Source organism: Nyctereutes procyonoides, unplaced genomic scaffold, assembly GCF_905146905.1.
Source record: "Nyctereutes procyonoides isolate TBG_1078 unplaced genomic scaffold, NYPRO_anot_genome, whole genome shotgun sequence".
In the NCBI taxonomy this organism is placed as follows: Eukaryota; Metazoa; Chordata; class Mammalia; order Carnivora; family Canidae; genus Nyctereutes; species Nyctereutes procyonoides.
In genome coordinates, this window is record NW_026575051.1 from 5,086,498 (window position 1) to 5,110,457 (window position 23,960).

General features: G+C 37.4%; 1 protein-coding gene across 1 annotated transcript in view; it reads right to left on the bottom strand.

The window, feature by feature from the left end:
- Positions 1 to 22,938, bottom strand: part of SLC26A8 (solute carrier family 26 member 8) — a 74,770-nt gene extending 51,832 nt beyond the window's left edge. The window contains exons 1-4 of the mRNA XM_055330366.1: positions 22,754 to 22,938; positions 18,354 to 18,493; positions 5,252 to 5,368; positions 3,637 to 3,818 (exon numbers count right to left, since the gene is read on the bottom strand). Coding sequence (XP_055186341.1) covers positions 3,637 to 3,818; positions 5,252 to 5,368; positions 18,354 to 18,493; positions 22,754 to 22,938 — 624 coding nt within the window. The remainder of the gene's footprint in view (positions 1 to 3,636; positions 3,819 to 5,251; positions 5,369 to 18,353; positions 18,494 to 22,753) is intronic.
- Positions 22,939 to 23,960: the final 1,022 nt, after the last annotated feature.

A 23,960-nucleotide genomic window follows, 5' to 3' on the forward strand; every position in this document is an offset into this window, starting at 1 on the left:
TGCTTAACTTACTTGAGCCACCCAGGCACCCCCCATATATAACTTCTGATTCCTCAAAAACTTAATTCCTATTAGCCTAATGTTGACTGGAAGCCTTACCAATACAAACCAGATGATTGAAATATATTTGGTATATGTATTACATACTATGTTATTATAATGAAGTAGGATAGAGAAAGGAAAATGTTATCAAGACAATCGTAAGAAAGAGAAAATACATTTACAATACTGAATTGTATTTTTAAAAATCTGCATATAAATGTTCAGATTTTTAAGGGGGTTGTTCAGGGGCCCATAATAATTGTTTTAAATATTTCTTCTACATACATTTTGAACCACATCATAATGTTATCATCTCATTTCAACCATCAAACATAATTTAGAAGGCACAAGAAGACAAGGAAAATCTATCATATTTATCCATATTTTTACTCTTTCCATTGTTCTTTCTTCTTGATGTTCCAAGATTCTTTCTTTTATTACTTCCTTTCTGTTTAGAGAACTTCCATTCACCATTCTATTAGGGTAAGGTCTGCTGGTAGCAAATTCTTTTAGTTTTCCCTCATCTCAGAAGGTCTTGATTTTCCTTTTATTCTTTTTTTTTCCTTTTATTCTTGAAGGATATTTTCACTGGGTATATGATTTTGGATTGACAGTTCTTTGCTGTTAGCAAACAAAATATTGTGCAACTTATGTTGGACTCTATTATTTCTGATAAGAAATCTGCTGTCATTTGAGTTGCTCACCCCTCTCACACCATAGAAAAAGTGTTTCTCTCACTGTTTTCAAGATCTTTTTGTCTTTAGTTTTCAGATGATTGGCTATAATTTGTCTTAGGGTGGATTTCTATGGATTTATCTTGTTTGAAATTTTCTCAGCTTCTTGAATCCATAGGATTATATCTTTTGCCAAATTTGGGGAGTTTTCACCTATTACTTCTTCAAGTAATTCAGCCCCATCTTTTTTCTCCTCTCTTTCTGGGACTCTTATGATACAAATATTAGATATTTTGTTATCACCCTACTTGTCCCTGGGGCTTTATTTTTTTCTAGTCTGTTTCCTCTCTGTTGTTCAGATTAAGCAATTTCTATTGTTCTTTGAGTTCATTCTATCTTCCCTGTCTTCTCTATTCTGCTATTGAGCTCATCCTTTGAATTTTTAATTTAATTTTAATTTTATTGTACTTTTTGGTTCTAAAATTTCCATTTGCTTCTTCATATTTTCTGTTTACTTGCTGAGACTTTCTGTTTTCTCACTTGTTTCAAACATGTTCATTATTGCTTGCTGAAGTATGTTTAGGATGGCTGCTTTAAAATCTTTGCCAGATAATCCTAACATTTCTGTCATCTCAATGTTGTCATCTTTTTATTGTCTTTTCTCATTCAAGTTGAGATTTTTCTGGCTCTTACTATGACAAGTAATTTTCAGTTCAATTACAAACATTTTGGGCACTATCCTATGAGACATTGGATCTTATTTAACCCTTCTGTTTTAGCTAGCTTATTTTGACAAAGTGATGGCAGGAGAGGGGCCAGGTGCCATCTCATTGCTACCTATAGTTGTAGAAGCCAGTTCTTCCCTAAGCTTCCACCAACAGCTGAGGCAGTAAGGAATCTTCATTATTGCTGAGCAGGGGTGGGAGGTGGGAGTTCTGGCTCCCCAGTAGTCCTCTGCTGCTATTAACTTACTTCTTCCCTTTTGGCCTCCATTGACCCAACAGAGGGGGCTGTCCTCTTCACTAGACCATGTCTGACATCACCCAATTGAGGAGTAGGAAGGGGGATCTCATTACTGCACAGTAGAAATGAAAGTCTTGACTCCCTGTTTGGCCTTCTCTGACAACATTCCAGTTTTGGGGTGGGTGGGCATCTCATTACAGGTGGGTAAGGGTGAAAGTCTGGCTCCTTGATTGGCCTTGGTTGGCATGAGGGGGTTTGATACCACAGTTTTGTTTTGTTTTCCCTTGATGTTTGTCTGGAGCAGAGTAGTTATTATGTAAAAGTTTTCAGCCTCACTAGCCTTTTTTGGTGCTACAGAACAGACTTCTGTTAGGGTTGTACATGTGTGTGTACATGTGCACAGGCATTAGAGTTGTGGGTTTCTGGCTTCTTCAGCATCAAGTTTGAAATAGAAGAGGCAAAAAGAAAACCCTGGAAACTCACCACTGTGTTGTTCCTTGGGGCCTGAGATTCTGAGCTAGTTTGCTTTCTTCTCTCCACTTTTCAGCATTTTCTTATGTTTGTTTTATAAATAACATTCTAAGGTTTTTAATTGTATTTAGCAGGAGGAACAGGGAAAAGCATCTATTTTATCTTCCTGGAAATGGAATGTCTCCTCCTTTATTAGACAAACAAACAAACAAAACCCCGAGGCTCAAAGGAGGCAAGAGAACATGCCCAGGACCTTGTAGATAATTCATAGGTTGCTAACTTACTTACATTGCCTGTTATTTTGTCTTTTTCTAAAAGACTGGATTTTTTAACCACAGGAATTACATCTTCTTTTTTTAATTTTTGGTCTCTATCAAAGTACCAAATTCATATTTTCTGTACCATAATTATAACATATTGATGCTTACTATGTGACAGACTCTGGGTTGAGTGCTTTACATGTATTTTCTCACTTAATCATGAGAACCCTACAAAACAAACATTATTATTCCCATTTTACACACAAGGAAACTGAGGCCCATAAAGGTAAAGTGATTTAAGTAGGTCATATAGCTGGTATCAGGGCTGGAGCCTGCTCACTAGGAAAACCTGACTTTGCAGGCTTCCAATAAATCTATACCTAATAAAAGATGGTCCGAGGAGAGATCAGCAAAAATTAGCTAAAGAGTAGATTAATTGTGGAAAAAGACAAAGCTAGCATATGTGACTTTAGTTCAACGATGAAGCTTCAGATGGTAGACTCTCAGAGAAAATCAAAGACACACCAAAAATAAGTTTTGATATTTTAACAAGTCATTGATATTATTGTCCTTTAGCTATGCTCCTGAAATTCTAGACAAAGGGTTCCAGGTCTGACTCTAATGCTTACTTAACTCAAAATATAGTATGTGAACCTATGAGTGCTATTCTTGTTGAAAGAATATAAAGAATTTTAAAAAAACAACACGTGAAATCATGAATAGAACTCTAGATCAGGGATCCCTGGGTGGCGCAGCAGTTTAGCGCCTGCCTTTGGCGCAGGGCGCGATCCTGGAGACCCGGAATCGAATCCCACATCGGGCTCCTGGTGCATGGAGCCTGCTTCTTCCTCTGCCTATGCTCTGCCTCTCTCTCTCTCTCTCTCTCTGTGTGTGACTATCATAAATAAATAAAATAATAATAATAATAAATTTTTAAAAAAAGAACTCTAGACCATAGTCCCTAGGGCCCTTCTTTAGTTTTAGAGAAGAGACTGATGAGAATGTTCCATATCTCATCCTAAATCAATGGTGAATGATTTCTGAGGAGGAAAAAGTTTTATCACTGAGGAGAGCCTATCCACACATCCTGTAAGTTTTCCAAAAATAAATCATTGAAGTTTCAGATATATTACCATGGGTAACAGGAGTAACAAAAGGAAAGGGTCCCTTTGTAGCTCCTTTATTTATTTATTTCTTCTTCAGGGGTTCAGAGACTCAGATCCTACCTGAATAATCCCAGTCAGAAAAGTTGTGGATGCCACCACACTCAAGGATCTGTTATAATCCACAAGGAAGGAGGGTGCAGAAAAGTCTTCCTTGATGAAAGTTCCCAGAACCAGGTGGCCACTGTTGAATGGGTACAATCTCAGGACATTGATCATCAGAGCACTCACAAGGAAGAAGGAACCTATGACAGATGTTGAGGCGGAAAGTGAGGTTTTAAAACCAGGGAACCCGACATATTTGACAAAAGCAAGGCATGGTCTGATGTTGTTTTGTCTTTGATCTGAATAACTTTTCTTTTTTGAAAGTGGCCCTTGGAGAAGTTAAGAATGAGTGAAGAAAAGAACTCTGGTTCCACATGCCATGACCAATTCCCAGAATTTAGATCTTTGTGGTCCAGGTATGGGTGTATGGAGTGGGACTCAAAGAGAAATTGGCTAGAAGTGCATATCAGGCTCAGCCACTTACCTGCTCTTAGAGATGGTAAATGAGATGATGGGGGAGGGGATAAGAAAACAAAACTAATCAATAATAATAAGACAATACTTATCATTTATGAAGGATTAACTAGGTGCAAAATGACACTGAGCTAAACCTGTTTCAAACATGATTTCATTCAGTCCTCCTATCCACATTGTCACATATGGGAGCAAAGGCAAACCCTACTTTTAAATTACCTAACAGAAACAAAACTCTAGTAACCTTATTATCAATATTTGGAAATGATTATGATGTGCCCCAGGAACTTGGAAATATGCGAATATAATTGTTCTCTCAGTGTCTGAATGTAATATCAACATATAATGGGTTTTAGTAGAGACATGTGATATTGTCCTTAAAAAAGGCAGGATATCACTCTGCCTCTAGAATAATGAGAGGGTAACCAGATTGAATGCACAAACATATCTAGAGAAAGCATGTGTCAGTCAAAATGATCAGTGTTGTTTGGATGGTCAGTTGTTCAGTAGGGAAGCCCAGAAAAAGGTACTTTAATAAATAGATGTTGGCAATGCCAAGATTACTGAGTATTTTTGTGGTTTGATTTCTATGCCAGTTTACCTATGTGAAGAAAATGTGCTGCTTATATGACCTTCAACTAGTTTGATCCCTGTAACAGTTATTTCTGATTATAAATTAGTAGGTGGACTTTTGACTCAGGTAAGGAAAGTGCTTATCCTATGGATTTGAGTGCTTTGTTACCATGACAGCATTTTCTCATTGTAGATTAATAAGCTGGCATGATGATTATAAAGTAGGCCCATGGTCTTGGGTTACTGCAGGTCCAGCTGAAAGATGGATCCACTCTAGGAATATTGGCAAAATTGCCTCTGGATCTTCTGGATTGAGGGCAGATTTCAACCAGTGGTAATTTCACCAAGAAAAGTACCAATGCTGTTTAATTCTTTTGAAAACCAGGTGGCTGGCCGAGTTGTCTGGCAGTGACCTTAATAATGGCACAGTCTCTCAAATCTGAACCCTCACCCTATGGATGGAATATCCATTTTCTGCCTCCTTTTTTTCTACCTTAAGTATAGCTTCAGTTTGGGTTCTTAGCAATAAGGAAATGATTGAGGCAGAGACTCCATCCACCTCCTGGGGTTCCAGTGCTGAACTCACCAATGGACATTTGATGACATGATCCAAAAATGACATAAATTAATGAAGAACAGAAAGCTGCATAACAGACATTGAGAGGAGGAATCAGTTGCCTGGTCAGCAAACTAAATGTCAGGACTGAAAAACAAGATAATTTAAGTAAGAAGAGGTAGGCTGGCTTTTTAAAAAATTTAAATTCAATTAATTAATATATTATTAGTTTCAGAGGTAGAGCTCAGTGATTCATCAGTCTTTTTTTTTTTTTTTTAAGATTTTTATTTATTTATTCATGAGGGATCCCTGGGTGGCGCAGCGGTTTGGCGCCTGCCTTTGGCCCAGGGCGTGATCCTGGAGACCCGGGATCAAATCCCACGTCAGGCTCCCGGTACATGGAGCCTGCTTCTCCCTCTGCCTGTGTCTCTGCCTCTCTCTCTCTCTCTCTCTCTCTCTCTCTCTCTGTGTGTGACTATCATAAATAAATAAAAATTTTAAAAAAATTAAAAAAATTTATTTATTCATGAGAGATGCAGAGAGAGAGAGAGAGGCAGAGACACAGGCAGAGGGAGAAGCAGGCTCCATGCAGGGAGCCTGACATGGGACTCAATCCCGGGTCTCCAGGATCACACACTAGGCTGAAGGCAGCACTAAACCACTGAGCCACCGGAGCTGCCCTCATCAGTCTTATAACACCCAGCGCTCATTACATCACATGCCCTCCTTAGTGCCCATTACCCAGTTACCCCATCCCCCACCCCCCAGTAGGCTAACTTTTAAAAGTCACTTTCAAAAATACTGTAAAGAATATTTAAAATAATGATCCCTGTGTGTAACTGACTGAGCATGGTAATAGCAGCTCTTGACACATAGCCCTCCATTAGTCCCTTTTATTACCTCCTTTAGTATGTAGCTTCTCCTACTTTACCACATGCTTTTATACCTCAGTTATAAATCACAGGCTTAAGCACCTTTCACTTCAAGGTCTTCCTGCTAATCATGGAAAACAGACGTCACAATAAAACTTCTGATTCCAACAGCCCAGACGTAGTCCCATTTCACCCCTAGTCTAGTAGCAGAAGGCCCTGGGAATCCTCCAGTACTGGAAATAAAGCTGGAGAACTAGGCAAGAACCATACTTAGCTGGCTTGATTTCCACATCGGTATATGTTGTCTCTCTTCCATATGCCAATCATTTCAGTCTCTTTCTTCAACAACTCCTTCAATACTTACTTTCTTTTCCAAGAATACCATGAGAATTTGTAAATTTTGAAGCAAATAGATTAACATGCATGGTGTCATCCTTTGATGTCTCAAGCCTGCAGCTCCTGCCCTGACAGCCTATCCTTTTTTTTTTTTTTTTTTGAGAGAAAGAAAGAGTGCATGCGTGCACATGCACAGGGGGGATGGGGGGATGGGGAGAAGGAGAGGAGAGAATCTTGAGCAGGCTCTACATCCAGCATGGAGCCCTATAAATGGCTCAATCTCATGATCCTGAGGTCATGACCTGAGCCAAAATCAAAAGCCCAATGATCTACTCACTGAGCCACCCAGGCACTCCTGAGGACCTATCTTCAACTTACATCATAATGTGTGCTCATCTGAATTCAGTTATAAGTTCAGTGAGCCAAGTTAGTGTCTTAGATAAGCAAGGCTTTGTGTGTGTGTGTGTGTGTGTGTGTGTGTGTGTGTGTTTGAGGTTCAAACACATACAAAACTAGAGTATAATGACCTCCCATGTATTTATTTTTTTTATTTATTTATGATAGTCACACACAGAGAGAGAGAGAGGCAGAGACATAGGCAGAGGGAGAAGCAGGCTCCATGCACCGGGAGCCCGATGTGGGATTCGATCCCGGATCTCCAGGATAGCGCCCTGAGCCAAAGGTAGGCGCCAAACCGCTGCGCCACCCAGGGATCCCATCCTCCCATGTATTTATAACCTGCTTTAACAGTAGTCAACTCATGGCCAATCTTATCTCATCTATTCAATGCTCACTCCTCTCCCAATTCATATTATTTTTAAGCACATTCAAAAAATGAAATTATTTCATCTGTAGATATTTAAAAGAAGACCCTCTTTTTTTTTTTTAAGTAATCTGTGTGCCCAATGTGGGGCTCAAACTCATAACCCTGAGATCAAAGTCTCATACTCTATTGACTAAGTCAACCAGGTGCCCCAGAAGGAGACCCTCTTTTTAATTTAACTACAATACCATCAGTATATTTAAGAAATTAATAATGGTTCTTTATCAAATATTCAATCAATGCTCAAATTTCCCTGCTTATCTCATAGATGGTTGTTGTGGCCTTAGAGGACCTCTAAGATGATCTGCAACGGCTAATTGGTATTTATGCCTCTGTGTGATCCCTACCCCTTTAGTGTGGGATGGACCTAGTAACTTGTATCTAATAAGTGAGAATACAACAAAAATGATAGGATGTCACTTTTGAGAGTAGGTTGTACGATGCTTCTGTCCTGGTTGCTCTCTGACTCTCTATCTCTCACCAGCTGCAAGACTTGGCTTCAAGAGTGTGTGACCTATGCAATTAAACAGGGCTTAGAAGGTTCCACACTTGCCTTAATGCTCTACTCTGACCATCTTGAAATTCTGAATAGTTTTTAAAGTAGGAATTCTGCATGTAGCTGGTCCCAGCTACCATATTAGGAGGACACTCAAGCACTGTTGGAGAGGCCCACAAGGTGAGAAACCCAGGCCTGGCAGCAAATGCATGAGTAACCCTAAAGGCTGATCTCCAGCCTCAGTAGAGCCTTGAGATGACTGACAGCTTGACTACAATCACATGAGAAACCTTCAGCCAAAGATATGGTGGGTTTTGGAGTGATCTTTAAAAAATATTATTTACTATTATATGTTGTACAATTTTTTACAATCTTTGTGTTCATATTAGGACCTAAATGAAGCTTTCATATCAGTTGATGGGTCTCTTAAATCTTTATGATTTATAGTTTCTCCTTCTGCATTTTTTTCAAAGCAAAGCTCTAATGATTGCAAAAGCAAAAAACCAAGAAAACACACACACAGAGAAATTGCTTAAATTAGCTTAAGCAAAACAGGAAATTTACTAAAAGAGGATAAAAGGCAGTTAGGCCTCATCAGAGACTGGAACCGTAACTAAAAAACCATCAGGATCCAAGGCAGCAATCTCCCTATTTTCTTGGTCTCTAGGCTTGCACAGGCTCCTGTTTTTGTTTCCAGTTCGGGGCTACTGGGAAAAATATTGCCAGGAATATTTTTGTACATGCCTCTTGGTGCATCATTGTACAAGTTCCATTTTAGTGTGTGTGAGTTAGCATGTAACTCAAATTTCACTTTTCACTTCAATAATCTTGATCAGTCTCATTGAGTTGTTTCCTTATGGATTTGTAGGAGAATATATATTGCAGATTTAAGTCCTTTGCTGAGTGTGTGTATTACAAGTATCTCTCCCTTTCTGTGGTTTGCTTTTCAATCTTTGTGTGTCTTTGAATGAACAAGACTTTTACTTTATTAATTTATTAGTCTTTTCCTCTTAGGCAGGCTAGTACTTCTTATGTCTTGTTTGAGAAATCATTTTTTTACCTCAAGATCATGAAAATATTGTCCTACATAATTCTTAAAAAATTTTATGGTTTTACCATTCACATTTAGGTCTTTAATCTACCAGGAATAGATTTTTGTGTATGGCATTAGGTAGAGGTCTAAAAATTGTTTTTCTTGTTGTTACTGTTTTTAATAAGTTCTACACCCAGCATGGAGCCCTGAGATCAAGATCTGAGCTGAGATCAAGAATTGGACACTTAACTTACTGAGCCACCCAGGTGCCCCTAAATTTTTTTTTAAGTAAGTATCCAGTTGTTTCATATCATTCATTAAAAAGTTTGTTTCTATAGTGACACATCTGATATAAACTGTGCAACATATATCTGTGTATCTCTTTTCTGTTTCATTGGTCTAATCGTATATCTCTGTAATACTATACTGTCTTGCTATTTTGTAGTAATTAGTTTAGTAACAGTTTTGATAAGTTAGTCAAAAAATGCCCGTTTTTATTGTGAAATATAACATACATATAGAAAGTGCATTAAAATAGATCTTGATGGGGTGCCTAGCTGGCTCAATTGGTTGACTGACTGACTCTTGGTTTTGGCTCGGGTCATGATTTCAGGATATGGGATTAAGCCCTGGATTGGGCTTTGTGCTCAATAAGAAGTCTGCTTGGGATTCTCCCCCTCTGCCCCTCCCTCAACTTATGCCCTCTCTCATGCACACACTCTCTCTCTCAAATAAATAAATAGATAAATCTTAAAAAACTAGATGTTGGGGGTCTGGGTGGCTCAGTTGGTTAAGCGTCTGCCTTCAGCTCAGGTCATGATTCTTGGGGTCTTGGGACTGAGCCCACGTTGAGCTCTCTGCACAGCAGGAAGTCTGCTTCTCCCTCTCTCTCTGCTTCTCCCCATGCTTGTGTGCTCTCTCTCTCTGTCAAATAAACAAATAAAATCTTAAAAAAAATAGATGCTGAGCTGAATAAATACTTATAAAACAAACATCTTTGTTACCACCACCCAGGTCTTTGATTATAATTCCACCTATTTCCACAAAGGTATTCATTATTTTGACTTTTTATGATAATAATTTCTTTGCTTTGCTTTATAGTTTTACCAGTAATGTACATATTTCTAAACAATACAGTTTAGTTCAGTTTGAGTTTTCAGTTTGAATTTTATATTGATGGAGTTACGCTGTATGAAAATTTTATTTCTGCTTCTTTTGCTCAATATCATGTATATAACAGTCCTCCATGTGGTGGTAAGTTGCTTGAGATTGCTCATTTTCCTTCCATGTATTCCAATATATGCATATATGAATGTTTACTTATTCTGTCTACTTTTTTTGGCCATTATCTTAAATATTACAACTTTATATTAAATTTTGATAATTGGAGAAGTAAGCCTTCTTGTGCTGTGCTTCAAAAGAATATGGCATTCTTGGCTTTTTGCATTTATACATACATTTTAGAATCTGTTTATAATGTTCCATTAAAAAAATCCTGTTGAAAAAAAAATCCTGTTGAGATTTACATTAAAATTATAATGAATGTATAAAGTTTGTTTTGAGAGACTGAGATCTTTAAATATTGAGTCTTCTAACTCATGAACTTGCTAGTTTTCAATTAATTTAATTAATAGTACTCAGTAAAGTTGTATAATTTTTCTAAAGAAATCTTACCTACCTTTCCTTAGTTTCATTACAACTTATTTCATATTTATTATGCTTTGGTAAATGGTATCTTTTAAAAAATTTCACTTTCTGTTTCCTGCAGGTACATAAGAGTATACTTGATTTTTATATATTGATCTTGTATCCAGCAAACTTGATAAAATCTTATTAATTTTATTAATTTATTGGTAGATTATTTTCTTCATTAAAAAATCATCACCTATAAATAATGAAATTTTGTTTCTTCCTTTATAATTCTTATACCTTATATTTCTTTTTCTCACCTTGTTATACTGCTTATGAATTCCAGTATAATGTTGAATAGCCCCAATTTACTCTTTTTTAAAAATACATTTTGTTTATTTTTTTTTAAGTAAGCTCTACACTCAACATGGGGTTGAACTCATGACCCTGAGATAAGGTTTCATGTTCCACCAACTGAGCCAGTCAGGTGCCCCAACCCTTATTTACTTGTGATATGCAACATACAGTTTGAAATGTAAGGTTTCTTTTTTTTAATACTTTTTTTAAATTTTTATTTATTTATGATAGTCACATAGAGAGAGAGAGAGAGGCAGAGACATAGGCAGAGGGAGAAGCAGTCTCCATGCACCGGGAGCCCGACGTGGGATTCGATCCTGGGTCTCCAGGATCGGGCCCTGGGCCAAAGGCAGGCACCAAACCACTGCGCCACCCAGGGATCCCTAGGTTTCTTTTTTTTTAAAGATTTATTTGTTTATTTTTGAGAGACAGTAAGCAGGGGGAGGGGCTGAAGGAGAGGGAGAGAGAATCTTCAAGCAGACTCCCTGCTGAGTACAGATCCTGATGCAGGGCTCTATCTCAGGACCCTGAGACCATGACCTGATTTGAAATCAAGAGCTGGCTGCCCAAATGATTGAGCCACCCAAGTGCTCTGAAATGTAGGGTTTCAAATAACTTCCCCATACAGAGAAGTAAGAGAATTACTTGGTAAGAGCCTGAGAACTAAGTGGTCTAATCTCAGTTAAGATTAGGCTTTGGAAAAATAAAGGGAAAACTAATTTCCAAACTTTCCACTACTTTAAAAAAATTTTAATTTGAACTAATTTTAGATCTATAGAAAAGTTACAAAAATAATAGCTTCTTGTATATCCTTTACTTAGCTTCTCCTAATGTTAACATTTCACATAGAGTATAATGATCAGAATCAGAAAATTAACCTTATAAAATAACTAAAGACTTTATTTGAATCTCATTAGTTTTCCCATTAATTTTCTTTTTCTGTTCCTGGACTCTATCCAGAATTCCACATTCCATTTAGTTATTTCTCCTGAACCCTGCAAACTATAATAGTTCCTCAGCCTTTACTTGTTTTTTTCTTTTTTCTTTTTTTTTGTTTTGGAATACTTGTTTTTCTTGACTTTGACACTTTGAAGGAGTATTAACAGATCAGTTATTTTGTCAAATGCCCCTCATTTTGGGGTTAGTCTTAGGTGTCTGCACAGTTATACTAAAGTTAAATGTCTTTGGCGAGAATGCTACAGATATGATGTTGTGTCCTTCATATCACAGGATTCAGAAGTCTCTGTATATCTTACTGCTGGTAATGACATAGCATTGATCACTTGGTTCAGGCTGTTTTTCCCAAGTTCTCTACTATAGAGTAGTGTAGTGAAGTAGTTCGCAAATATTTTGAGGAAGAAACTCTGAAACTATGAAAATCTCCTTACATAGTTTGCAAAATTCCACCCACTAATTTTAACATCTGTTAGTGGATTTTATCTATGGCAATTATTACTCTGGTGTTTCCCTAATGGTGATTTTCTATTTTCTTTTATGTTTATAAATTGAAATTCTACTGTCAGGAAGATCTAGCACTTTTTTTTTTTTTTTTTGATCTAGCACTTTTTAAATAAGTTCTTCACCTGTAGTATTTTTGTTTCATTTGAAGGATAGTATTAAGTTGTCGGGTACTACCTATTCAAATACAAATAAAACTTTTGAGGGATCCCTGGGTGGCGCAGCAGTTTGGCGCCTGCCTTTGGCCCAGGGCGCGATCCTGGAGACCCGGGATCGAATCCCATGTCGGGCTCCCGGTGCATGGAGCCTGCTTCTCCCTCTGCCTGTGTCTCTGCCTCTCTCTCTCTCTCTCTCTCTCTCTGTGTGTGTGATTATCATAAAACAAACAAAAAAAAAACCTTTTGAATTATTTATACTACAAATTATTTCCTTATTCGCACTACTTAAAATAATATAGAATCCCTTAGTCAGTTAACAAGTGTTGCTCAGATTCATTCATTCATGTAGTTATGTGATCATTATTATTCACCAAAGAACTTGACTACCCACTATGTGCTAGATAGTATGCTGGATGCTGGGTAAACTTTTACACCCTAATGCCATTCTTCTTTTGGTGTGAAATTATACTGATGATTTGATAATTTAGTAATGGGATGTCCTCAACTTTGACCATAAATGAAGGACCTTTGATAAGTGGGAGTCAGTAGAGGACTCACAGTTAAAGCATCAGTACCAAGAGTTCAGGTCCCTCATTGTAGCCCTCTAGAGACTTTCTGATACTTTTCTGGAAGTAAATGTACTCATACAAACGGAACATTTTGATTTATAGCTACCACATAGAAATTTTAAAAGGTACTCCTTTATTTTGGGAATGCAAAGCTGGTTCAATATTTAAAAATTAATTAATGTAATCTACCATATTAACAATCTAAATAGAAAAATACATGGTCATGTCAATATTATAGAAAAATCATTGGACAAAATACAATATCCATTCATGATAAAAATTCTCAGCAAGCTAGAATAGATGGAAAGTTCTTCCACCTAATAAAGAGCATCTACAAAAATCCTACAGCTAACATCATACTTAACTGTGAAAAATTGAATCCCTTCCCTCCTAAGATCAGGAACAAGGTAAAAATGTCTATTCTCACCACTCTTATTCAGCATAGTAATGGAAGTCTTAGCCAGCACAATAAGCAAGATAAAGTCATAAAAGTCATTCAGATTAGAAAGAAGCACAACTGTCCCTATTAGCAGGTGACATGATTATCAATGTAGTAAATACCAAGGAATCTACAGAAGATTCTTAGAACTAATAAATGAGTTGCAGGATGCAAGGTGAACACACAGATCAATTGTATTTCTATATGTAAACAATGAATAATTGGAAACACAAACTGTTTTTAATTACCACAATCAGTATCTCCTCCAAAATGAAATGCTTAGATATAATTCTAACAAAACATTTGCAGGATCTGTATGCTAATGAAGGAAATACAAATGCTAATGAAGGAAATCAAAGAAGGCCAAAGTAAATGAAGATATATACCATGATCATGGGTTGGAAACTCAACATAAAGATATCAATTATCCCCAAAGTGCTCTATGGAGTTAATGTAACAGCTATCCATATCTCAGTAGGATTTTTTTTGTAGGCATAAACAAGCTGATGATAAAATTTATATAGAAAAATAGCTAAAACAATTTTGAAAAAGAACAAAATCGGAAGGATCACACTACCCAATTTTAAGACTCACTATAAAAATACAATAATCAAGACATGATATTTGTAAAGAGATAGACAACTAGATCAATGGAACAGAATAGAGTCCAGAAATGGACCCACAAAATACACAAAAATATGTCTATTTGATCTTTGAGAAAAGCGTAAAAACATTCAGTGAACGATAGCCTTCTTTAAAAATGATGTTAAATATGTAACAAAAAATAAACTTTGACCTAAACTTCATACTGTATGTAAGGATTAACTCAAAATAGATCATAGATCTACATGTAAAACATAAAACTATAGGACTTTTAGGAGAAAACATAAAAGAAAATCTTTGTGATATGGGATTAGAAAGGTTCTTATATACAATAGGAAAAGCACAATTCATAAAAGGAAAAAAAAGGATAAATTGGACTTCATCAAAATTAAAACTGTTTGTTCTGTCAAATACACTATTAAGAGAGTGAAAATATAAGCTATAGACTCAGAGAAAATATTCGCAAACCACCTATCTGACAAAGGACTTGTATCCAGAATATATCAAGAAGTCTCAAAAATTAACAATAGGAAAACAAAAATTTTTTTCCAATTAAAAAATTGGGTAAAGTTGTTGAACAAGCATCTCACTAAAAAGCATGTGAGATGAGTATAGGGGTGGGTGGGTGGCATAGTCAGTTGAGTGGTTGACTCTTGGTTTTGGCTCAGGTTATGATCTCAGCATAGTGAGACTGAGCCCCATGTGGGGCTCCATGCTCAGTGTGGAGTCTGCTTGAGATTCTCTCTGCCTGTCTGTCCTCTCCCTCTCCAGCTTATGACTAAGAGCTCATGCTCTTTCTCTCTCTCTCTCAAGTAACAAATAAGTAAATATCTTTAAAAAAAAGAGGTTATGAGGATAGCAAATATGAACATGAAAAGATGTTCAATCTCATTAGCCATTAGGGAAATACAAATTAAAGCCACAATGAGACATCACTACATAACTCTTAGAATGGCTACAAAAGACAATAAAATCTAGCCTTCATCAAAATGAAGACTTTTGCTCTGTATATACTCTGTTAAAAGGATGAAAAGACAGGCTACAGATTGGAAGAAAATATTTATAAAACACAAAAGATAAAGGACCAATATCTAGAATACATGAATAACTCTTGAAACTCAACAGTGAAAATGTAAATAATCCAATTAGAACATGAACAAAAGACAAGAAGAGCTATTTCATTAAAATATTCAAGTGGGGAATTGGCATAGGAGATCTTAAACATCATTAGGCATTAGGAAAATGCAAACTGAAACTACAATGAGATCTCAGACATCCTTATTAGAATGGCTAAAAAGGAAAAAAAGTAGTGACAACATCAAGTGTTAGTGAGGATGCAGAGCAATTGGATCACTCATAGATTGCTGGTGGGAATATAAAATGATACAACCATTCTAGAACAGAGGTTGGCAGTTTCTTAAAAATCTAAAGATATAACTATTCTATAATCTCACTATTGTGCTCCTGGACATTTATCCCAGAGAAATGAATACTATGTTCGTTAACCTACACACAAATGTTCATAGCAGCTATATTTGTTTTTTTGTTTTGTTTTGTTTTAAGATTTTATTTATTTTTTCATGAGACACACACACACACACACACACACACACACACACACAGGCAGAGACACAGACAGAGGGAGAAGCAGGCTCCATGCAGGGAGCCCGATATGGGACTCGATCCTGGGACTCCAGGATCGTGCCCTAGGCCGAAGGCAGGCACTAAACTGCTGAGCCACCCAGGGATACCAGCAGCTATATTTGTAATAGCCAAAGCCTGAAAACAATCCAGACATACTTTAAGGGTGTTTATGTTTAAATAAACTATGGTGTATCCATAGCATGGAATACCACTCAGCAATAAAAAGGAAAAACTATTGATACAGACAAAAACCTAGATGAATCTTCAGAGAATTAAGATGAGTGAAAAAAAAAAGGCAATCTCAAAGAGTTCCAAACTATATGACTCTATTTTATATAACTTTCTTGAAATGACAACATTCTAGACATGAAGAACAGATGAGTGGTTGCCAGGGTTAAGGAGGAAATAAGAGCAAGAGGCAAGTGGGGGTAATATAAAAAGGCGACATGATGGATCCCTTGTAGTGGTGGAAATGTTCTATATCTTGACTATATCAATGTTAATACCCTGGTTGTGGGATTGAACTGTAGTCTTGTAAGATGTTGCCATTTGGGAAAGTGGAGAAAGGATACAAGGAATCTCTCTGCAGTTTCTTTCAAATGCATGTGAATCTATATATTGTTTAGAGATTTGTTTTATAGAGAGAGTGAGAGTGAGCAAGAGAAAGAGAGTACAAGTGGGGAGAAGAGGAGGCAGAAGGAGAGGGAGAGAGGTAATCTCAAGCAGACTCCTTGCTGAGCTTGGAGCCCGATGCAGGGTCTATCTCATGACCTTGAGATCATGCCCTGCACTGAAAATAAGAGTCAGATACTTAACTGACAGTGCCACCCGTCACCTCTTGTGAATCTATAATTATTTCAAAATAGGAAGTTTAGTTTAAAAATACAGTCAACATCAAGCGAAGGGTGTGGAGGAACTAAAATCCTCATACATTGTTGGTAGGAATGAACAATGGTAGGCACAGCCACTCTGGAAAACAGTTTGGTAGTTTCTTATAAACACATACCTACCATATGACCAGCAATACCACTCCTGGGTATTTACCTTAGAGAAATGAAAACTATGTTTTCATAAAAACCTGTACTGGAATGTTCATAGAAACTTTATTTGGGACAAAAACTAGACATGAAATGTCTACCAACATGTGAATGAGAAACTCTGGTTTCTCATCCACAGCCATGCAATGGACAATCTATTCAGCAATAAAGCTATTGATGCATATTACAATTTCCACTAATTTCAAAGACATCGTGCTGAATTGAGGAAGCCAGCCTTTGACAGTTATATATTATATGAGTCCATTCAGATGATAGTCTCAAAAAGGCAGAACTGTGGTAATAGAGTACAGATCAGTGGTTGCCAGGGGAGGATGGGACTAAAATGAATGGTACAAGAGTGTTTTGGGGCTGACAGAACTGTTCTGTTTCTTCATTTTGTGGTGGTAACATAAATCCATACATGTGTACAAATTTGTAGAATTGAACACCAAAAGGAAAAAACAAAGTCAATTTTTACTGTAGCTCTTAAAAAGGGATCCCTTTTCTCCAACTAACAGCCTTGTGCCAGAGTTGGATGTTAGCTACCACTTGACCCTTTGTTTGGCCTCTTTTTTACTTTCATACCTGCCTGACTGGCCCCAGAAGGATAGAGAAACAGTGCTTAAATACTAGTAGGGAATTGCAAACTACTGTAAGTAAAGGATTAATAAAATCTTTTCTCCTTCTCTGTGGATAAATTTGGTGTTGGATTAACTTTCTAGCTCTTCCTTTGGGAATCTGGTAACGGTGAAATGTCAGCTGTGTTACCAGCCAACATTGGTTATGGTAAAAATGCCTGATTATTCTGTACGTGGACCAAGAAGATTGTGAATGAAGGCTAAATATCCAGTGGGAATCATTGGCTTTGAGCTTTTCTGAGCACGATAACTCTTGTAATTGGGCATGCCATTTGTGGGACTCTGAAAACAACAGTTATGAGAATTACAAGAGATGTTGGTTCCTATTCAGGAAATGAGGCTTCTAAAGCCCAATTAGCTCCTGTACCTCTGTCTGTTTGATTTTGTTGTCTTCTATCTGAACTGCCACTTGGAAGACCAAAGAGTGGCCCCTGGACTGCTGTGTGTGTAACTTACTGAAGAGATGCTAGCATGCTGTGTTTCCTATTCTTTACCTGTCTAAGTATAACCAATGCCAAGTGAGGACTATTGTAGTTGTGTGAATATTAAATGACTAATTAAGCAAAAAAAGACCAATGCTTGAATGGGCAATCCAAGTATCTTAAAAGTATTCTATATAAACTAACTGAGTCTTTTTTTTAAAGATGTACTTTATTTATTTGAGAGAGAGAGAGAGAGTGAGAGAGAGAGAGAAAGAGAGCAGGAGAGGGGCAGAGGGAGAGAAAGAGAGTGAGAATCTCAAGCAGACTCTCAACTGAGAGCAAAGCCCCAACATGGGATTGATCCCAAGACCCTGAGATCATGACCTGAGCTGAAACCTAGAATTGGATGCTTAACCAACTGAGCCATCAGGGTGCTCCAAAGCTAACTGAATCTTTTGGAACCACCCTGGAAGAGTTAGTAATATGGCAGATAAGGGAATAAATGGTAGTAATGTGATTGGAATGCACCTATTTTTTCTATTCCTCTAACACAGGTAATTGTTTACTCTGGATAAACAGACAATGTCTGATAAATTGTGGGTGAAAAGGCTTCCTTACCTTGGGGAACTTGCACACAGCCAACACTTATACCAGCAAGTAAGTCTCCAATAAGCCAATCCTTGAACCGATACAAACACACCCACTCCAGGAAAGGAAAGATCGTTAGTATGCATCTCAGGAATTTGTGCCATGAACAGCTGTGAGAAAGAAGAACAGAGATTTGATTAGATTTTCCAAGGATAAAAAACCCACATACCAAGAAAAGGCACGGTGCATAATTCTTCCCATACAACAGAGTTTCTTGTTAGCACTATTGATATTTTGACATAGTGGATGAGATAATTCTTTGTTGTGGGGCTGTCGTATGCATTGTGGGATGTTTAGCAGCATCCCTGGCCTTCACCCACCAGATGTCAATAGCACTCCCTCCCCTAGTTGTGACAGCCCAAAAATGTCTCCAAACATTGTCAAATATTCTGTGGGGGACAAAGTCACCTCTGGCTGAGAACCAAATCTCATGTATATATGACAAGAACTAAGCCTTATCGTCTAGCATACAAAATGGGATGTTTGGAAAGAATTAAACCTACCAATTTTCCAGTAGAAAAACGGACTGTTACTGCTTTCTCTTGAGGACAGTGTTTTGAGATGTGACATTGTTGGGAGACAGGGGCAATTAACACATCCACATTATTCCCATATACTTTTTTTTTTTTTTTACTGAACATTAACTTTATGTGGCTTTGATCTGTAGTATGTGGAAATTTATAGAAAATGTAGATATTGGAATCCTATGCTTTAGGAGTTAGCCATATAAAGAAAAAGCAACAAAATAAAGCTTTATTATTTTTTAACCCAGTGAACATCAATCAGAATCATTTTTGTTATCTGGGGGACATTTGGCAACGTCTGGAGACATTTTTGGGTGTCACAATTGAGGGAGAGGGTGCTACTGGTATCTAGTGGGTGGAGGCCAGGGATGTTGCTATACATTCTATAGTGCATAGGCCAGCCCCCACAAGAAACAATTTTCTAGTCCAAAATATTAATGATGCTGAGATTGAGAAAACCTACATTAACCTTCAAATCATCTAAAACAGCAGAATCATTGTTAATCAATCAGTCAATTGGTTAATCAATCAACTAGTAAAACTAATTTGGTTTTAAGTTGCTTTTTGCTATTTACATTTAGTATGGGCTGAAAGCAAAAAATATGAAGGCTTTTCATCTATGAGCTGTAATTGAATAACTGGGATTTGACTACAGCAACAAATAGAACTTTAGCGTATCCAAAGCTAAAAAGTGTGCTCATAAAGAATTTCATGTATGTTTGACTCTCACAACTATGAGCACTATGATCTCTAAGGTAATTAAGGCCAAATAAGCATGTCATTTTTCCAAGGTCAAATAGTGTTGACAGAGCTGGGGCTACAAACCAGGTCTTCTGATGCCTACTTCAGTATTCTATTTACTCTATTACCACCATAGTTCATATTGACAGCTATTAAATTCTGTTTGGGAGCCAGGAAAAAGACCATTGCTATTTTATGAGAGTCCCTGAATGTTAGGCAGGTGTACACAGTGTGAGTACACAGTCTCTCCAATTATGACCCTCAAAGGAGAGAGTAGAGCAAGTCACTGGGACAATTTGGTTTTTCATCTGGTCAGTCTCTCTTTCTCTCCATGTGCCACTGGGCAGAAGTCACCCTAGGCAGAGTCATCAAAGATCTTTAGCATGGAAAAAATACAGTGGACATGGAATGATGAGGCCCTAGAAATAAAAGAATATTAAGGCAAGAACTAGAGGAATAGGAATTGAATCCAGTGGGGGAACGGTATAAGCATTTTGATATGAATCTGGATTTTATTCAAAGCATCATAACAGCAAGGAATCTAAGAGTCTATGTGGAAATACAGGGGGCATTCTGATAAGAAAGGGAGTATTTGTAGTTGCTAATGAAAAGGAAGAAAATGAGGAAAGAGATGAGATTTTCTGTCAAAGAAGAGGTGGTGGGGGCACTTGGGTGGCTCAGTCAGTTGAGTGTCTGACTCTTGGTTTCAGCTCAGGTCATGATCCATGGGTCATGAGATGGAGCCCTCTGTCAGGCTCAGAGCAGAGTCTACCTGAAGATTCTCTCCCTCGGCCCCTCCCCCCAACTTGCTCTCTTTCTCTCAAATAAATAAATAAATCTAAAAAAAAAAAAAAAGAAGAGATGGAGTTCAAAGATTTTTTAACTAAAACACTCATGTATATAGTGTTTTTTATTTGCTAGGTGCCTTACAAATACTCCTTAAATCCTCACAATCAAGTAGATACTAGTATCATCCCCATTTTTACAGATGAGGAAACTGAGGCAAGGTAGGGTTGGATAGCTTACTTCAAGTCACGCAGTTGGGAAGCAGCAGAACTGGGATTCAAGACCAAGTAATCTGGCTTCTGAGTCTTGTTCTTAGCCACAGAGTTGTGCTACCTTTCATGTTAAAAATCCAGAAGTGGATAAAACTGTATGTTTTACAAATAAGGAATAAGGGATGCCTGGGTGGCTCAGCTGTAGAGTGTCTGCCTTCAGCTCAGGGTGTGATCCCGGAGTTCTAGGATGGAGTCCCACATTGGGCTCCCTACATGGAGCCTGCTTCTCCCTCTGCCTGGGCTCTGCCTCTCTGTGTGTCTCATGAATGAATAAATAAAATCTTAAAAAAAAAAAAAAAGAACTGCTAGAAAAGCCCATTAGGAGGCAGAATTGATCAGATTTAAGTGTCCAAGCATAGGGCAGGTGGAAGGGAGTTAGGCTAAAATTTCTTTGGTAGTACCTTTTTATGATGAATTAAAAGTCAGGAAAAGACTCTTCTTGTGTAGAGACAAAGCCAATGTGCCCCCAAGCCCCCTCTTTGACATATGACTTCTGAGCCATCTGGAGTAGAGAAAATGAGAGTAGTGATGTAGGACTGGGGAGGGTCTCCAAGACAAAAGGCAGGATATGGACAAAGGAGAATGTGTCAGAGAAAGAAGGTCTACAATAGGATGGTATGGAGGCCTTCTTGTCTTGTCATCCAAAACATGCCAACCACAGTGATAAATTAAGGGATGAGAGAGATTGATAAATCTCAAGTGTGAGTGAGGACAACTTGAATAATTAGGGGTTTGTATAATGAGGTAGGTCAAAGGGGTCCTCAATGAGGTCTATGGACCCCCATGGGGTCTATAGATAGAATTTGTAGGTATGTGAACTTAGGAAAAATTATACCTTTATTTTCACTACCCCTAAGTGAAATTTAGCATTTCCACCAGTGATGAATATTACAACAAACCACTGAAAGTATCAGCAGAACCTGACTTTGTCACCAATAGAAATCACAATATGTTCATATTATATTAAGATTGTTGCAGAGATCTTAAGATATCATTTATTTTCAATTACCTTGAAATTATGGTAGCTACTAGATTCACATTATTAAATAACATAATTGTAATATTTTAAAAAAATATTTTGAGAACTATATTTCAACCTAACTGATTTCCTTTATAATCCTATGTATTTTATGCATTAAAAATATTCTGGCCAAGACCACTTAATGAGGAAAGAACTGTCTCTTCAACAAATTGTGCTGGGAAAATGGGATCTCCATATGGAAAGAATCAAGTCAGACCCTTACTTTATACCATATACAAAATCAACTCAAAATCAATCAAGAATCTAAATTTAAGAGCTAAATCTAGAAAACTCTTAAAAGAAAACAGAGGAAAATCTTCATAATCTTAGATTTCATGATAGTTTCTTTTTTTTAAAGATTTTATTTATTTAGGCATAGAGATAGAACCTAGAGGAGAGGTTACCAGGGGCTAGGGGTGGGGGAAAATGGGGAATTATTGCTTAATGGGTACAAAGTTTCTGTTTGAGGTGATGAAAAAGTTTTGAAAGCAGTGGTGATGGTTGCACAACATCATGAAATGTTCTGAATGCTGTAGATTTGTACATTTCAAACGGTTAAAATGGCCAATCTTCGGTTGTATCTATTTTACCACAATTTTTTTAAGTAAAAAAAGAATTTCTGAAAAGATGTTCATAAGCTTTATCAGACTGCTCAAAGGTTCATAGCACAAAAAAAAAACAGGTGAAGAGCCCCTGAACTGTGGGACCTACCCAGTCACTGTGGCTGTCACAGGCTGTGGCTGTTGGAAGACTGGAAACAATAGTTAATCATTATTATTATTATTCATTGTTATTCCCAGATGCTGTTGGGGACATCTGAGGTCTTTATGCCCAAGAAATTTATAATCAACAGGATGCTACAGGACAAACCATAAACAAACAAACAACTGACAAAAAATTACACAGGAAAATAAGGGTCCTGATGACAGGAATTCAAAAGAGGAAGACAGAAGTAGGTACTGAAGGAGTAAAGCAGGGTTTTGCTGCTGCCAGCATGAAAGTTGCTGAATGACCCCACACACCCACCGGCACTGGACATGATGTCTGAAGGTGGTAATGTCGATGTCCAAGTTCCCAGAGGAAATACTCTTCCTTCTGTGTTCCTGTTGAAAGGTCTCCTCATTGTACACATCTCGCTTGACATCATATGTGAAAGAATTTTGCCTATATTTATAGCCAAAACTCTGGGCACTCCTCTCTGGTTGCATCATTCCTGGTTGAGTGGGAAGAGTTAAAACAAAAAACAATTTATTTTATATATTTTTTAAACAAAAAACAAATTTAAAAAATCTAGATTCTTGGTACATTTTTATGGAAATTAAATTTACATATATAATGATATCTTACATTTACATAACACATTACTTTTTTTTAATAAGATTTTATTTATTTATTCATGAGAGACACAAAAAGATAGAGAGAGGAAGAGACACAGGCAGAGGGAGAAGGAGGCTCCACACAGGGAGCCCAATGTGGGACTCGATCCTGGGTCTCCAGGATCATGCCCTGGGCTGAAGGCAGGTGCTAAACCGCTGAGCCACCCAGGCATCTCAACACATTACTGTTTTAAAAAACTTTCTCTTGTACAATTTTATACTCAAAACCATTGTATAAAAAATGCAAAGTGTGTATTATTCTCATTTTCCAAATGGAGAAACCCAAAAGTTTAAATAGCCTTCCTTGGCTGTTTAATAATTAGGGTCGGGACTAGAACCCAAGTGTCTTGCTAGGAAATCTAGTTTTCTTTATATTCAGTTATGTTGCTATGTTGTAGGGGAAATGATTTAAGAGGTAAAAGTCAGTATAACCTTCAATTTTCACTGAAAACAGTAAAGATTAAGTGGTTAATATAGTATCTTCTTCCTTTTATCCCTTCCTTTTCTTCATAGCACCTGTCAGGACCTGATTCAATATTTGTCTGTCTGTTGTCTGTTTCCCAAGAGGCAGGACTTTGTTCGTGGCTGTATCCCCAGGTGCCAGAATACTGTCTGACACATAGCAAGCCCTCAATGAATATTTCTTGAATGATTGTCGAGTACCCAGCTAGTGGCACCAGGGCACAGCAGAGAAAACTTTGCACAGGCTATCAGGAGCCTGGAGTTCCAGCCCTGGCTGTTTTTCTAACTAGTTTATATGATTAGAGGCAAGTGTCTCAGAAACTGGGTTTCAGTTTCCTTCAGTTTCATGCATAAAATAACATGAATGAACACATGGCCTCTAAGGGTCACATTAA